At 45.4% G+C, this 18,218-nt stretch overlaps 1 protein-coding gene across 4 annotated transcripts in view; it reads right to left on the reverse strand.

Annotated features, from left to right (window-relative positions):
• Nucleotides 1-2,490: 2,490 nt before the first annotated feature.
• LOC119965066 (dihydropyrimidinase-related protein 3-like) overlaps nucleotides 2,491-18,218 on the reverse strand; it is a 241,227-nt gene continuing 225,499 nt past the window's right edge. For 3 of the 4 annotated variants that reach the window (XM_038795321.1, XM_038795318.1, XM_038795320.1), the window contains exons 13-15: nucleotides 9,720-9,879; nucleotides 5,200-5,235; nucleotides 2,491-2,730 (exon numbers count right to left, since the gene is read on the reverse strand). In XM_038795321.1, coding sequence (XP_038651249.1) covers nucleotides 2,642-2,730; nucleotides 5,200-5,235; nucleotides 9,720-9,879 — 285 coding nt within the window. In that variant the 3' untranslated portion in view covers nucleotides 2,491-2,641. The remainder of the gene's footprint in view (nucleotides 2,731-5,199; nucleotides 5,236-9,719; nucleotides 9,880-18,218) is intronic. The other variant, XM_038795319.1, reaches the window with a different exon arrangement.

Below are 18,218 nucleotides of genomic sequence, written 5' to 3' on the forward strand. Positions count from 1 at the left end.
TAATCAGGTCAGTCCATAAGAGGGTCGTTCAGGAGTCTGGTAACAGCGGGGAAGAAACTGTTTTTGAGTCTGTTCGTGCGTGTTCTCAGACTTTTGTATCTCCTGCCCGATGGAAGAAGCTGGAAGAGTGAATAAGCCGGGTGGGAGGGGTCTTAAATAAATGCAAGGCCCCATTGCATGCAGATACTGTGGTGCCCTGCTCAATTATTCTTGGAAGGTGGGGGGGCGGTGAGGGAAACTTTGGTCAGGGCGCTGTTAAAGCAAGGCTTTCCCTCACCAAATCCCACAAGAGGCCTCATTCTGTTGGAGGAGTGGGTTCTCTCGTGTCACTGCTTTCCTTTTAATCTGGTGAATGGAGCACACTAATCATTATGTCAAGGTATTATTCATCCATCCTCTGACAAGCTTGTCATTTACAATGCAAGAAATGTCTGCGGGGGGAAACTGACATGTTATCGCTCAATAACAACATCCCAGCTGTACAGGGCATGGGGGTTGAGTTACCTTTTTTCAATAAACAGCCTTTATCGTAGATGTTTATAATTGAAGCTGGCTACAGGTTTGACTACAGGCTCGTACTCCAACAAACATGAAGTATCGGAAGCATTTGTTTGAGAGCTCCCTAGTCATATCATTGCTAAATATTCCATTAACACATTGCTGGTTCGAGGAAATAATCCAGGAGCATTAAAAAAACAATATGCTGCTTTTGTACTGTTTTAAGGCTGTTTAAAATATATCCATTAAAATAAGTCCTTGCTAAGGAGAGGGTACCTCATGGTTAGTCTCTAAGTAGGGTGGTGTTGAGAGGTAGTATGTGCGCGTTTGTGTGCGCGTGTACACACATGCAGAAAAGCAGCAAAATGAAAAGTGTGAAAGCACTTTAGGTCTCTGAAAGTAATGCAATGTATGACTTGATGAGCCAATTCCTAGAAAATTCAGCATCATGCACAAGATTTAACATGAATACACATCAAAATTATTGTTCTTTAAAAGGATGCATCGATTACAGAGTGCTTGACGCTATGGCCAAAAAATTATGAAGAAAAATTACAACTTTGCTCAGGGCAGACTGCGAATTTGGCAGATCAGCCTGAGAATCAATCAAATTTATTTTCACAATTCTGTCCCTTCCTCTCCAGAAGGCAATGGCTACACTTGCTGTGTGAGCTTAGACAGTGGGAGACCTTTCAACCATGTGCGACCTTCACAGTTGAATCTGATCCTGATGTTAGCCCTTTGTCCTTTGCCACCACATTAGCCAGATGCAATCAATGAGGTGTTGGGGTCCTGGCTTATTCTCCTTCCTAATTCAAGGATATCAGGGCATTAGCAGTACAGAAACTCATGATCAGCTGAAGTGAATTAACTCAGCACAAACTGGAGATTTAATGTGGGGCCTTCTGATCTGCATGGTTTATGAGTTGACAAAATTAAGTTAGCTGGAATAGTTTGGCGGACGTTATTATAAACCTTCATTATCAAATCAAGAAGTCGCTCTTGAATCAATCCAATCAGCAGAAAAGCAACATTAGTTTAATGAAATGCCTCCGAGTTCGATTGACTTCTATCTAGACTGCAATTGATATTTGTTTTCACTTCCTTTGTCCCGCAGCTAAATCTGATGTGCACTTTGGTTCAATCAATTGAAAAAAGTAACTTTTGAGAAAAATGGTGATGTCTTATCGATGGAACATGCTACTGAAGGGCTGAAGCACTTCCTGCCTTTACTTCAGCGACAATGACTGTTTCTTACAGGCTTGGAAGGGGCTGATTAAATTGTCGTCCAGCAATCTCTGACCTGACCTGAAGGGCGTACTTGCAGCAGAGTGTCAAAGATGGCAACGGGCATTAAGTTGTGGTGACCTATACCCTGCGGCGGATGCGCTAATTCCTAATGTCACATGACCTTTCACTCAAAGAAGAAAAAAAATCAGGCTGTCTTAATTATTGGGAGGAGGGGGTGGGGGGAAAGAGGGAAAAAAGTTTTCCCTGACACATTTTGAGAGGGACGGTTCCGCTGTGTGAATACTCGTGTTTGAATTACAGGATTAAAAAACTGAATTCCTCCAAAAGACATGTTCAAAATTTGATATCAAGTCAGAGCTAAAATTTTAATCGAGTGGGAACTGCAAGGAATTGTTATTTTGCCTCTAATTAGTCAGTACACTTGAGCAGAAAGCTCACAAAGCTAGGAGTACAGGTAATACATGATGGTTTTAATCAGAAGTGAGCCGATCCTGAGGGAGCACTGCAGAAATTAAAACAAGGTATTTATTTTTGAATGGATAGCAGAGGCTATTGGAGAGGGGGGGGGGGGGGGGGGGGGGTGGAGAAATGTGAAAACAAATTAATAGAAAAAAACTGTAATCTTTGCATCCTTACTATTAGCTTGTAAACTGTGACAGCTTAAGGCTAAATAAATGAAAATAAGACATTCTTAAAGCGATGGCAAAGTAGCATTTCTCATCAATAAGGCTTGAGGCACTGTTTATATTCAATCCAAAGTAACCATTTATTTGTTTTCTTTTGTAGGACAAACACAATTATCTTTTTGCTTTTCTTTGCAATACGTCATCATTACAGCACAATTTCTTTCTTCTCCCCGCTCTCTCTCTCTCTCTCCTTCCTACTGCAAACTTCAACTGAGTGAGGTGATGTTTGAACGGCCACCGGGAGGTGCGACGATGCGATGACCACTGCGACGTGGACCGTCGTCAATCTGAGCCCCTGTAAAGCGAGAGAATGGCAATGGGCATGAAGCAGAGCGGTCCCCAAATGATACCAACAATCCCCCTTTCCACCCTCCCCCTCACGTAATATTTCCCTCCCTCACCCTCTCCCCGTATAAACAGACAACAAACAGTTTTTGTCCTGGATAAGGAGGTCAGTAGGGTTTATGTCAAGTCAGTGCCTAATCTTACTCGAGCCATGACAACTCTACTGACTTGCTAAACTACAGACAGCGCAGACAGGATTCATGTCCCAGTTTTCTAGCAGCAATTCAGTCAATGTACATCAATTAGTGAGTTAACCAGTCCACGGGCTTGGCACTTGAACACAGCAAAGGCATTATGAGGTGATATCTCCCTGTTCCCCTCCTTTCTGAATCCCTATAACTTTTGGCATCCACCTACAATTAGCAAGGGGGAATTTTTCTTTCTCCCCCCATCTTAGCTGCGCCCCCCCCCCCCCCCCCCCCCCCCGTTCACCATTCTTCCAGACTCAGAAGCCTGTCTTTAACCGATGAACAAATTAGCCAGGCAACCAGCGGGTGCTGCTAAACATAATGGAAAGCAGGCCGCTCTTTGACTGGGAGAGATCAACACATGTGGAAACTGGATAACAGATCATGTGACCTTTCTTAGTTTGGAGCACAACAGGAAGAATCAGAGGGAGGTTACGCTCTGACTACCGTCTCCAACGTCATTTGTTTGCTGACCTCAATCATAAATCCACACCCACTGTATCCACTGCACACTCGCACCTACATAAAGCATCAGCTTTCACTTCCCAGCTCATTCTAGCCAATACGGATATTTACCTACATACAAAATATGAACAGAAGTGGCCCATTCAGCCCCTCGAGCCTGCTCTGGCATTCGATAAGATCATGGCTGATTGGTTTGTGTTTCTAATCCCACACCCCCATCTATTGCTGATAACCTTTGATTCCTTGCCTAACAAGAATTTAACTATCTCTGCCTGAGAAATATTCAATGATCCCAGCTCCACCCCATCCGAGGCAGCAAGTTCCAAAGTTACAAAAAACGCTAAGACAAAATCAATTCTCATCTCTGTCCTATAAAGATGACCCCTAGTTTTAAAACAGTACCCCTTATTTCTGGACTCACCCACAAGAGGAAACATCCTTTCCAGGTCCACCTTGTCGAGACCGTTCAGCATCTTACATGCTTCAATCAAGTCACCCTCACACTCATTGAAACTCCGGTGGAAACAGTCCCAGCCTGTCCAACCTATCCTCATAAGAAAACTTGCTCATTCCAGGTATCAGTCTAGTAAACCTTCTCAGAACTGCCTCCAATGCGTTTACATCCCTCCTTAAATAAAGAGACCAAAACTGCTCACAGTTTCAATATGTGGTCTCATCAGTGCCTGGTATAACAGAAGCTTGACAAACTTACTTTTTATGTGCAGATTTTGACACATATGGGTTGTCAAGATCAGTTGGATAAACACAGGGGGCACTGAGGTGATGCAGTGGAGCCTATCCTCTATGGGGAGGGGGAATTTAAATCTCTCCCTTTGTATTGGTTCTGTGAGCTCGCACAGTTCCAAACCCAGTCACTACCTCGGCTTGTCCAATGAATGGCTGTTGTAAGAAATGTAAGGTCAGAGGTTTGGAGTAGGAGAGGTGCGAATGCACAGAAAGGGTTCCCAAATACCAGGATGGGATTCTCCAGTCCACCAGCCTCGGGGTTCTCGGCAGCGGGCTGTTCACTGGTGGCGGGGTTCTGTACTCCCGCTGCTTGTTAATGGGATTTCCCCACGCTACCAGGAAACCCACTGGTGGGGGAGTGCTGCCGGCTGGAAAAGTGAACTGCAACGACCGGAGAATTTCGGCCAAGGTTGGTGGGAGTTAGAAGACGGAGTACAAGCAAGCAACACACAGCCTTGGAACTGGCCTGAGAATGCTTGACTGTAATATTGGGTGGGGAGAATGTGCTTCGTTCCCCACTCAAACTCTTCACCTCAAAGAGAATCCATATATATGTATATTTTTTTTAAAAGACCATAAATGAAAAGTAGCAACAAAGAGTTAGGGAAGCTGAGCATTCAACCATCAGCACCATGCATCATTACAGGGAAGTTTGAGCTGTGCAGGAAGGTTTAATGTGATTAAAAAAGCAAAGATCCCAGAAACAGTAAACGTATTTGCTAAAGGCACAATAGGTCAACTGTTTGCTTTTCCTTCAGGGCTGATACCAAAATAATCTCCAAACCATATTAAAAAATTGTCTGTAATTCCGTGCTAAAACATTTGCATCTCTTCACACTCCGCCACTTTACAAATAAAAACAATGGGCATTGGAGAGTGGGGGAATGAGGGATTTCTGCTTGGCTTGTGTCCAATCTGTTTCAGTAGATTATACCCAGTCAGTTGTATTCACAAAAGAAAAACTCCCTTTGCCTCGAGGGTACAAGTAATTTTGATTTTTAAACTTGATTGTTCCATACCTGCATTTGGTTTTGTAAAACCATCAGTAGTTCTTCCTATTGAAATGAATGGAAATGTTTAATTGACAACGGCAAATGGCCAATTTTCTGAAGGGCTCAAGACTACCCTCTCATTACAGGTTCATATGATCACTTTTGGTGATATTGATATTTCATCAAATAATAGCTTCACAGAGTACGCTCTGGTATTTTGCATAATTTTAATGAAAAAAAGGCTAAATTTCATTCTCGTTAAAAATGGACATAAACATCAACAACATTAATAAGGCACTTTTAATGCAGTTAAAATATCCTAAGATGCTTCTCAAGAGCAAAGGTCAAACAAAACCACTAGTTTGGTAGAAGCCCCCTCCACGAGTGTGGACTTCGGTTGACCCTTTAGAGGGGGGGGGCGGTGGAGGGGGGGGGGGGGGGGGGGGGTGCGGTCTGGTTCCCTGAGCAGCAGCAGGTTTTGTAGAGCCCAGAGAAACACTCCTGCTCCTCATTGGCCCCATGTAAATGCATGTAGTAACTACCCCAAGTCTCCTTTTTTGACTGGTTCCCCATCAATTTGTACCATCGGACCCCAACCCACATGGGATCAACGTTTTGAGTCAGGCATCTGCTGTGGCCACCCGCAGGTAATCCCGGCAGAGGTCTGCTTTGGAGATAGCGATGACAGAAACGTTACAGTCGGCCGTTCATCTGCTAGCTTCACAAAAACTACCCCGCCACCCAATTTCACTAGGCTGCCAACCTCACAATCTGCCCCTGTAACTCTATCTGTAAAGTATGACTATTTGGTTAGTTTGATTAATCTTTCCGTAATACAAATATCAGTGTTAATATTTTGCAGATCTGCAGAGGCTTGAAGCATGATTAAAAAGTTCAAAATAGAGGAGCCAACAGTAAAATATTGATACCAGCAGATTGACATCACCTCAATGACTACCACCACATGTTGTACCTCGGCATTCCTTAGAAACATCTAGAAGCTAGCATGTCCAAAAGCCAATCGTTGAACCTTAAACTTGAATGTTATTCTCTTTTAATTCAGTACTTTCCCACGTTTAAGTAAAACATTGATCCAAAAGGAATATGAAGGCCGCACACTAATGAAAGATTAAATCCTGCATCAGGCAGAATATTCTTCCACTTCAAAACCATTGTGCAGCTACTGCAGTGGATCAATGGATGAACACATTGACCTCCCTCTGTGGTACTGAGCTGCACGGAGTTGAGACTGAGCTGATCTCAGCTGTGTCAAAGGTTGGGACACTAAATTTAGCCTCAGTATTGTGAAGCAGGGGCAGCACAGTGGCGCAGTCGATAGCACTGCTGCCTCACGGCGCCGAGGTCCCAGGTTCTATCCTGGCTCCGGGTCACTGTCCGTGTGGAGTTTGCACATTCTCCCCGTGTTTGCGTGGGTTTCGCCCCCACAACCCAAAGATGTGCAGGGTAGGTGGATTGGCTGTGCTAAATTGCCCCTTAATTGGAAAAAATGAATTGGGTACTCTAAATTTAAAAAAAAGTATTGTGAAGGCAATGGGAAGGGTGGGCTGTGGGGGTGAAATCAGCCAGAAAAAATGGTCTTGATTTTCATCCAGCACTGGCAGGTATGGACATCAACTGAGGAGAAAATGGAGCCACATGCTTCCAAGTTCCTGTTGATCCTTTGTAGGCCCGTCCTCCACCACTACACATGAAGACTAGGGGTAAGGAACCAGGCATCTTAAAACACGCATATCATCACACCCCATTACGTTTTGGACAGAGTGACAAGAAACTTAGCAACAATACTGAAGGTACAGTGGTGGAGGAAGAAAGTAAAAAGGATTTCATGGTAAAACAGCACATTTAAATTTAATTTCTATATCAAGTAAAGAATACTCACCAAAACCTGATGTTACTCAATCTTTCTTCAAACCAAATGCTCCTTCACAAACCATGGGGAATGATCCAAAACTAACACAGCTTGACTGGGACAAATTTCTGAACACCTGTCCTTTTAAGACCTCTGATCCCTCAAGTCTGCACCTTGTACATTGCCCTCAGAGGCTCTCTTGTTCCTTTTGACTCGTGATGGCCTCAATACAGCACTTTTGCCAATCAAACCAGAGAAAGCATCTTCCCTCTAAGAGCTGATAATCATCATCGGCTTAAGAGCACATTTCCCAAACCAAACAAAGCTCAATTTCGTCCCACCCACACAATTAAAATATTTTCTTGAATTGCTTTTCAAGCACTATCAAGAGCCAGATGGACACTAGTGGGAAGGCTGGTACATTTAGAAATTCACCTAGGGAATGACTGCAACCTTCCCACAGAGTAATCTTTCTTTATCTTTTTCTTGTAAGCTATCACTCATAAGATGGAAGTCTCAAAACTTGATATAAATTTGTGGTGGGATGTTGCCAATTTACACATTGTTCAAAAAAAAATACAATAAATGCATGCTATTGTGTCTAAATCTCCTTGTGTTGAGCACCATTTAGCCGAGAGGTCAAGGATTTGTGAGGCTTTAAGAGCTTAATCCCTTTATCCAGCCCTGGGTGCATTCACTACCCATCCCCCAATCTACCCCACCATTTCTTCTATCAGTGGATAAACAGGTCCCTTCTTTGTTTTGACTGCATTCCTCAATGACATGACCGAGCGTGTAAACTCCCCATGGTGGGGCATCACCATTCTGGATCACCCCCTCCCACCCCCCAAAGGGAGTGAGGGAGCTAGTTGGACTTTCTGAGCGATAGTCCGGTAATGTGCATGTAACACTCCAGAGATGGAGCTGCATCGAATCCTCCAGCATAGAGGCAGGCTGTTCAGCTGATTGTGCCTGTGACAGCTATTAAAAAAAGTCATCCAATTTGTTCCACACCCCTGCTCTTTTGTCCATAGCCCTACAAATTTTTCATTTTCAATTATATATCCACGGGTGTGATTCTCCCGAAACGGAACAACGTCCCCTAGCGAGCGTGTTTAGCCCCGTATTTCCTGGTGCACGCGGTGCCGGGAAACACATGGCTATTATGGTGAATAAGCGGGCCTGAACGGGGAACACATGGGCGAGGCCACACATAGCCCCGGTTTGTACAGTAGGGAGCGCCGCTCGCTGGAACTCCCCAGCGTAGTGAAGATTGGGATGTCATTTTTAAATGGTGTCCCGATCTCCAAGGTCCCGAAACAAACCCCGACCACCCTCCCAGCACTGGGAGGGTCCCCAGCCATGTGGCACTGCCAGGGTGCACAGGTGACACCAGCAGTGCCAGGGCACCACCTGCCCAAAAGGAAAGCAGCCGAAGGCCTCCGAACCCCTGGGAGACCCCCACGGGTGCAGTTCTATCTGGTCCCCGTTTGTGGAGACCAGCACTGAACGGTGCTCGTCCAAGGCCTCTGAGGCGAAGGGGTTGAAACCCAAAGCCTCAGGTATCTCGGGAATCTGCACATTAGAGTGAGGCTTACTGCCTCGCTCTAATATGCAGATTTGTCAAAAAGTGATCCCGCTTACTGTGGGCGGGATTTACATTGCAACATCTCACGAGGTCGCTTTGGATCTCGTGAGGCGTAGCGAGTTGGGTTGACCACACTGCGTCGCGGCGAGCTGCTTATCAGCCACAGCGTGGTGTCGGATTGTGCCCCAATTCTCTTTTCAAAGCTACTACTGTATCGCTCTCCACCAGCTTTCACCCATGGCATTACTGATTGTAGCAACTCATTGGGTTAATAAATGTCACCTCATCACCCCACCGGTTCTTTTGCCAAATTACCATAAACCTCTGTACTCGTTACTGACAATCCAATATCTGGAAATAGTCTTCCCAGAAACCTCTCAGAAAATGTAAACTCCTCAATTAAATCTCCCTGTATTCTTCTTTGCCTTCGGGGTATGATCCTGTCTTCTCTCATCTCTGCATATCACTGGACCTCCTCATCCTGGTACCAATATACTAAATCTCCACTTAAACCTTCCCAAGGCCTTCCTTTATGAAATGGGATTCTCAGAACTGGTTACAGTTGTCCAGCAGTTTAACTAGAAACTAATAAAGGGTTACCGTTCCTTCCTTGCTTTTGTACACTATGCCTCTATTAAGAAAGCCAAGGAAGTTTTTTTCAACAGCTTTTGCCATCTTTCAAAACATACATTTACCCCCCCCCAAGTCTTTCTGCTCCTGCACCCCCTCTGACAGTGTACAATTTAGATTATATTACCTCTCCTCATTTCTCATACCAAAATGCATCACTTGCGACTTATCTGCCGTCTCTTCAAGGCCTTACGTCCTTCCTAAAATATATTACCAGAGTGGGATACAATAATCCAGCCAAACTCAATGCAATGAGATATAAAGATAAACCATAAATATGCTGGTATACTACCTGGCTGACAAGAACCCAATGTTTTCTTAAAGTGACAGGAATTCCATCATGTTGTCCTGCTGGCTATTGTTGCCTTTGAATAGCACACCATGGTACATTAATAGAAGAAGCACATCAAATTGGATTATCAGGAGTTAGAAATTAGCCTCTTGGGGCTGAGCTTTTACCTGAAAGGCTAAAGCCGGATTGATGTAGATTTCGAACTGGTTGGGACTGTTTGGAAGGGGATGTCTTGGCTGATGCTGAAGGGGTTCCTGCTTTGGGGGTTCCAAGGTCATACACTGGGCCATCGTACATTCCCCTGGGTACGCCACGCACTTGTGCCAACTAGGAAAGATAAAGGTATACATTAAATATAGATTGCACCTATACAGGGCTTGACAGTCAGGATGATGCGCCAATAAAAAATTATTCCTGTCTCTGAATGTTTGAATTTCTCATCATTTATCTCTTAAAGTATTTGGCAACTCCTTCCACCACTTGGCTATCAAACATTTAATTCTTTCACTAAGGAAGTGGCTAGGCGGCTAAGGTCCAGGTCTTTTCTGGCAATGCAGCTGTTAGACGGTGCACTGTCAGAGCGACCCGTCCTGCTTCTCCAAAATGGCTGCTACATGGGGTCAATTAGAGCCAGATTCATTTCTGAATATGTACAGAGCAGTATGTGGCAAAATTGTAGGTAAGAAAGCACGGAATAAGAGACAAACACAATTTAATAAGGACATGGGGAGTCCACACCAAATCAAATAAGAACAAACAAAATATGTACACTTCCCAGCAGACCCCTATCGGCTTTCTCTCCGGTCGGTGCCTTACTGGCTATTCTTATATGCACTGGGTATTGGGCTATCCGGCCTCTGGTGGAAGAGCTCGTACTCTGCAAGGAGCACGGAGTAGACAAACATTCCTACCCCATATGTCCCATGCATGATACAACACACAACATTCATCTTATGAAGTTGGGTCATGACACACATCATGCACAATCAAAGAACTCCTACTTATCCTTTCCATGGCTGACAATTCCCTAGGAATTAGAATGTTCCATGGATTATTTCCGATAACCTTCACTTCCCTTATCCTGCCCATCAAAAGAAAAGGGATGAAAATTTATAGGTTCTCTTTCATGAGCTCAGGACATCTCAAACCGCTTTACTGCGAGTGAAGTGTGGTCACTGTTGTAATGTTGAAGTGAAGTGCTGCTTTATTTGTTTTGCACCACTCTCTGCTGCACGCCCTACCATCCAAATGCATGACGGGTGGGTTTAGAACCGCTACAACTCTTTCATGGGATGGAGGCATCACTGACAAGGCCAACATTTGTTGCTCATCCCTAATTGTCTTTATGAAGGTGATGGTGAGTTGCCTTGTGTCTGCTGTTCTTGTCCTTCTTGGTGCTAGAGATTGTGCGTTTGGAAGGTGTTGTTGAAGGATCTTGGTGAGTTGTTGCAGTGCACTTTGTATATGGTGCACATTGCTGCCACTGTGTGTGTGTCAGTGGGCTAAACAGCTGGATTGCAATCAGAACAAGGCAAGCAGCACCGGTTCAATTCCAGTACCGGCCTACCTGAACAGGCGCCGGAAAGTGGCGACTACGGGCTTTTAACAGTAGCTTCATTGAAGCCTAGTTGTGACAATAAGCTATTTTCTTTTTTCAGTGAAGGAAGGAATAGTTGCTTAAGTTGATGAATGATCAAGCAAGTTGCTTTGCCCTGGATAGTGTTTAGCTTCTAAAGTTGTTGGAACTCTAGTCATCCAAGCAAGTGGAGAGTATTCCACCACAGTCCTGATTTGTACCTTGTAGATTGTGGACCAACATTGGAAAGTCAGAATGTATTGATGTACAGATAAGCCCATCAACTACAGGCCAATCAGCTTACCCTTGGTGGCAGAGAAAACACAAAATGGACAAAATTAATAGCTACGCGGGAAAATGTATGTTAATTAAAGAAAGCCAGTGTGGATTTCCTCAGGGGAAAATCATGTTCAATTAACTTACTTGAGTTTTTCTTGAAGGTTGAAACATGGGGTAATGAGTACAATGCTGTTCATGTGGACTTCAAAAAGGTATTTGATACAGTACACCGCAACAGATTTGTGAGCAAAGTTGTAGCTCATGGAGTAAAAGGGAATGTAGTAACATGGATACAAGATTGGCTGAGCACAGTAGTGGCTGGAAGAAGGTTTGTAGTAGAGTTACCCAGGGGTCAGTGTTGGGATCCTTGCTTTCCTGATGCATATTAATAACCTAAACCTTGGCGTACAGGAGAGAATTTAAAAGTTTGCAGATGATATAAAACTTGGGAGCATTGTGAACTGTGGGGGTGATAGTATCGAACTTCAAAAGGACACAGACAAGCAGATGAGTTTCAACGTGAAGAAATGTGAAGTGATTAATTTTGGTCGGAAGGACATGTGCAATAAAAGATAAATGCAGGAGCAGAGGGATCATGGTGTATACATGCATAAGTCTTGAAGGTGACGGGACAGGTTGAGAGACCTGTCAATAAAATATATAGCATTATAGGCTCAATTACGAGGGGCATAGAGCAAAAAGGTTATGTTGGACGCATATAAGACACTAATTTGACCTCAGCTGGGGTTTTGTGACCAGTTCTGGGTGCCGCACTTTCATAAAAAATTTGAAGGCATTGGGCGTGATTCTCCACTCCCACGCCGGGTGGGAGAATAACGGGAGGGCCGCTCTGGCACCCCCGGCGATTCTCCCACCCCCCCCCCCCCCCCCCCCAAAATGGCATGTTGCGTTTTGCGACACGCCACTCGGAGAATCGTGGGCCGCCGTGAACGATTCTCTGACCCGGATGGGCCGAGCAGCCTGCTGTTCCCGACCGGTTCACGCCGGTGGCAACCACACCTTGTCGCTGCCGGCGTGAACATGGCGCCGACAGCTGTTTTGTGGCTTGTGGGGGGCGGAGAAGGGAATGAGCACCACGACTGTGCTCAGGAGGGGACTGGCTCGTGATCAGTGCCCACCGATCGTCGGGCCGGCGTCTCAATGGGACGCACTTTTTCCCCTCTGCCGCCCCGCAAGATCAAGCCGCCACGTCTTGCGGGGCAGCAGAGGGGAAGACGGCAACCGCGCATGCGCGGGTTGGAGCCGACCAACCCGTGCATGCGCGGTTGATGTCATTAGGTGCGTTGACCGTGTCATTCTCGGCGCACCGGGCCTGGACGCCAGCGACCAGGCCCGACGGCCGAGATTCACGGCATGGCCCTCCTAGCCCCCCGGCAGGGGGAGAATAGGGGGCCAGGAGCGGCCTCCAACGCCGTAGTGAACCTCACCGGGTTTCATGACTGCGTTGGGCCTGGCGGAGAATTCCGCCCATTGAATAGAGTCCAGAAAAGATTCACGAGAATAGTTCCAGAGATTAGGATCTTGAGTTACAAAGATAGTTTGAAGAAGTTCGGACTGTTTCCTTGGAGAAAAGATGGCTGAGAGGAGATCTGATCGAGATATTCAAAATCATGTGTGTTCTGAACAGAGTAGACAAGGAAAAACTGTTCCCATTCATAAAACGGATCGAGAACCAGAGGATGTAGATTTAAAGTAATTAGTAAAAGGAGCAAAAGTAACATGAGAAAAATGTTTTTATGCCGTGAGTGGTTAGGGATCTGGAGTGCATTGCCTGACAGTGTGATGGAGGCAGGTTCAGTTGACACATTCAAAAGGGAATTAGATTGTTATCAGGAAAGGAAGAATGTGCCTGGTTACAGGAAGAGGGAAGGAGCATGGCACTAATTGAATGGCTCATTTGGAGAGTTGGTGCAGATACGATGGGCTGAATGGCCTCCTTCTGCACCACAAAATAAATTCTGTGACTGAGTCACTTGCCTTGGAATTCCCAGGGTGGGATTTTCTGGTCCCACCTGCCCAGGGACTGGAAATTTCCACCCAAGTTCAACAGACCTTTTAATGCTCCGTCAGAGTGTCCAACCCCTACATGATGATTCTCTGCGGTGAATGATCAGAAAATTTATCCCCGCATCCCACCCTGACCCCAAGACACTAGTAGCCATGTTATTTACATGGCTGGTCCTGTTCAGTTTCTGGATAATAATATCTCCGCTTCAACCCTCAGGATGTCAATGGTAGGGGAATCAATGATGGTAAAGTAATTAAATGTCATGGGGAAATGGTTGGATCCTCCCTTGTTGAAGATGGTCATTGCCTGGTACTTATGTGGCACAAATCTTACTTGCCACTTATCAACCCAAGCCTGAATGTTGTCCATCTTGCTGCACACGGGCACAGAATGCTTCATTCAGTATCTGAGGTGTCATGAATGGTGCTGAACATTGGGGACAGTGACATTTTACTATTCGTTAATAAAGCAATTTTACAGGTACTCAATGGGTTAAACCTGGGTGAATATACATGGCTTCAGTGATAATAGGAATTCTTAAATGCTGCCAGGAATGTGCAATGCCCGATGGAAAATACTGCCTGAAGATGTTCAGCATATTGATAGAATAGAATCCCTACAGTGAAGAAGGAGGCCATTCAGCCCATCAAGTCCACACTGACCCACTGAACAAGCACGCTTCCAAGGGCGCACTCCCCCCCCCCCCCCCCCCCCCCCCTCCCTCACCCTGTAACCCCATAACCCTACCTAACCTTTTGGCCACTGCGGGCAATTTAGCATGATCAATCTACTTATCTTGCACATCTTTGTACTGTGGGAGGAAACCTGAGCAACCGGAGGAAAACCACGCAGACACGGGGAGAATGTGCAGGCTCCACACAGACAGTCACCCGAGGCTGGAATTGAACCTGGGTCCCAGGCGTTGTGAGGCTGCAGTGCTAACCATTGTGCCACCCTGCCGCTCCGGCTGGCAGTGATTTAATTGCTGCGTGGCAGAAGCATGTATAAATATTATTACAAGTCTGCACTAATTAACACTAATCCATCAGCATGGTACAAAGAAAACTGAAGCCAGATGTTCCACACAAAAAAAAATTCATAACGGGATTAGTACGAATTATTTCTGAATTCATGATGAGTTAATGGGTGAATCAACAACCTGACATTTCCAATCTTCGCAAAGTAGGGCTGATGAAAAGGGCTTATCTTTTATTAAGAAACTCAAGGTGAAGGGCCAAGGCAAACTGAATAGGCATGGCCAGGCTTGAAAATAAAACGAGAAATGGAAAGATAAATCAAATAGCAGAAGTTAAGCGATGCCAGCTTGGGTTTTAGTTGTCTGCAGATTGTAGGAGCAAGAAGCAAACTAGCTAAGAATTAATTTTGTTATCTGCTGAGAGACATGGGTCTGATGGCAGTGAGCTCCTGATGGCAATAGCCGTAACCTAACAGGCTTGCTCAAAACTTTCCACAATAATCTTCGAAAACTTTTGTTTATTTATCAATGGAATGTAGAAATGGTCAGATCACAAGCTGTAATCCCGCCCCTTCCCTTTGAACTGTTGAAGTCAGCGACTTGACAGCTTTATTTCCAAATGCACAACAATAACTTATTCCCCTTTCCTGGACGTGTTCATTGTCTGGGATGCTGCTCATTCGACTCTCAAGGCCAGTGCAGATTGTGTCCCCAATTAATGTCTAAACTCACACTCTTCCAGCAGCGGATAGTGCTTGGCATTGGCAGTTGGATAGCACCCGGCAGCAGATAGTGCCCAGCAGCAAAAAACTTGCCCCACTTTTGACTGACAAAACGCTTCCACCAGAGGCATTAAGGGAAATGGGGCAATAGCTAGTTGGTGGGGTTTGCTCACAGATTTGTCATGATCTCACTGAATTGTGGAACAGGTTCAAGTGGCCAAACGGGCTCATGTTCCTTTGTTCTCACTGCGTTGACAGTGTTAGGATAAACTACAGTGTTACTATAACGTCTGATGACATAACAGTCACCATGTTACATGAAAATTCAGTGCACGTGAAGTACTTTGAAGTCTTTCTGAGCAACGTTTTATTTAAGTCTGATTTAAACAATGTATCTGAGGAGGTGTGCGGGTAGCCCAGCAAATCATGTCCACACGTTTTGGGCATGCCCGAAGCTTAGAGGGTTTTGGCAGGGTTTCGTTATGGCGAATGTCCACGGTACTCAAAACACGGGTGGTGACGAGTCTGGAGGTAGCGATCTTTGAAGTGTCGGAAGAGCCGGGAGTCCAGGGGGCGAAAGATGCCGACGTCTTGGCCTTTGCCTCCCTGGTAGCCCGGAGACATATCTTATTAATGTGGAGGGACTCGAAGCCCCCAAAATTAGACACCTGGGTTAGTGACATGGCTGAGTTTCTCAGTCTCAAGAAAATAAAGTTCGCCTTAAGAGGGTCAATGTTAGGGTTCACCTGGAGGTGGCAGCCGTTCGTTGACTTTCTTGGGGAAAATTCAAATGTCCGCAGAAGCAGAATTCCCAAGGCAGGGGGCGGGGGTGGGAGAGGAAGCGCCAGACTGTTGTTTTATTGTTGGGGGTGTGAATCATAGAATTTACAGTGCATAAGGAGGCCATTTGGCCCATCGAGTCTGCACCGGCTCTTGGAAAGCGCACCCTACCCAAGGTCAACACCTCCACCCTATCCCCATAACCCAGTAACCCCACCCAACACTAAAGGCAATTTTGGACACTAAGGGCAATTTATCATGGCCAATCCACCTAACCTGCACATCTTTGGACTGTGGAAGGAAACCGGAGCACCCGGAGGAAACCCACGCACACACAGGGAGGATGTGCAGACTCCGCACAGACAGTGACCCAAGCCGGAATCGAACCTGGGACCCTGGAGCTGTGAAGCAATTGTGCTATCCACAATGCTACCGTGCTGCCTGTGATGGGGGTGGGGGTGGAAATGTTATTTGTATCATGTTTATGTTGTTATTATTATAAAAATTGCAAATACCCTAATAAAAATATTTTAAAAAGACAATGTACCTGAGGTTTGCACAAAATGTCAGAACCTACAATTGGATCTTATTAACGTGAGGAGGATACACAAGCTGGATTCAGTGGTGTCTCAGTATTCAGAATTCATCAGTAGGGGGAGCTCTTATAATGCTAAACTTTGTACCATTCACATTTAGGCACAAGTGGTAGTATACCTCGGGCAAGCTGGGTCTGTAACTGGAGTGTGGGCAGGCTCTAGACCTGTGAACAATGATCCGGTGTCTGACAATCTATGCTGTACATGAAAATGAAAATCGCTTATTGTCACGAGTAGGCTTCAATGAAGTTACTGTGAAAAGCCCCTAGTCGCCACATTCCGGCGCCTGTCCGGGGAGGCTGGTACGGGAATCGAACCGTGCTGCTGGCCTGCTTGGTCTGCTTTAAAAGCCAGCGATTTAGCCTGGTGAGCTAAACCAGAGAAAACAGGAAAAAAGAGAGACAAGAAAGAGTGAGAGAGAGGAGGAGGGGAGAGGAAAGGGAACAGAGCACAAGCGAGATTACAGAGAGAGAAAGCGTATTGAGAAAAAGAGGAAGAAAGGCTACAGACAGAAAGAGAGAGAGGTTTTTTTTATTTGTTCATGGGATGTGGACGACGCAGGTTGGGCCTATCCCTAATTGCTCTTGAGGGGGCAGTTAAGAGTCAACCACATTGCTGTGAATCTGGACTTACATGTAGGCCAGACCAGGTAAGGAAGGCAGATTTCCTTCCCTTAAGGACATTAGTGAATCAGGTGGGTTTTTACATCAATCACCACTGGTTTCATGGTCATCATTTGACTTTAAATTCCAGATTTTCACTGAATTCAAATTTCACCATCTGCAGTGACAGGATTTGAGCCCGGGTCGAGCATTACTCTGGATCTCTGGTTTACTAGTCCAGAGATAACACCACTATGCCACCGCCTCTCCAGTTAGTGCAGAGAAAGATTATAGAGAAAAAGAGACAGTGAGAGAAAAACAGAGTGAGAGTACAGAGAGAATGAGAGAGAGTACAGAGAGAGATAGAGTATAACGAGAAAAAGAGTGAGAGAATACAGACAAAGAGTGAGAGAGTACTGAGAGAGAAAGCGTACAGAGAGTGAGAGAAAGTACAGGGAGAAAAAGATTAGAGTGAGAGAGTACAGAGAGAGAAAGAGTGCAGAGAGCAAGAAAGGGTAGAGAGAAAAAAAGAGTGAGAGAGGAGAGTGCAGAGAGTGAAAGAGTACAAAGAGAGAGTGAGAGAACGTACAGACAAAGAGAGTGAGAGTACAGGGATCAAAATTGAGCACAAAGAGCAAGAGAGAGTACCATAGAATTCTACAGTGCAGAAGAATTACACCCCTGGAGTCCAACCTTTAGAAAGAACACCCTACCTAGGCCCACTCCCCTGTGTCTCCCTGTAACCCCATAACCCCACCTAACGTTTGGACACTAAGGGACACTGCAGAATGGCCAATCCACCTAACTTGCACATCTTTGGACTGTGGGAGGAACCGGAGCAACTGAAGGAAACCCACTCAGGCACGGGGAGAACATGCAAACGCCACACAGACAGTCGCCCATGCCAGAATTGAACATAGTCCCTGATGCTGCGAGGCATTAATGCCAACCACTGTTCCACTGTGCTGCCCAGGTCCAGAGTACAGAGAAAGAGTGAGAGAATACAGAGAAAAAAAGTACAGAGAGAAAAAGAGCACAGAGAAAGAGATTTAGAGTACATAAGAGAAAGAAGAGATAAAGTACTGAGAGAAAGAGAATGTGAGAGA

Source organism: Scyliorhinus canicula, chromosome 4 (genome assembly GCF_902713615.1).
Source record: "Scyliorhinus canicula chromosome 4, sScyCan1.1, whole genome shotgun sequence".
Lineage (NCBI taxonomy): Eukaryota > Metazoa > Chordata > Chondrichthyes > Carcharhiniformes > Scyliorhinidae > Scyliorhinus > Scyliorhinus canicula.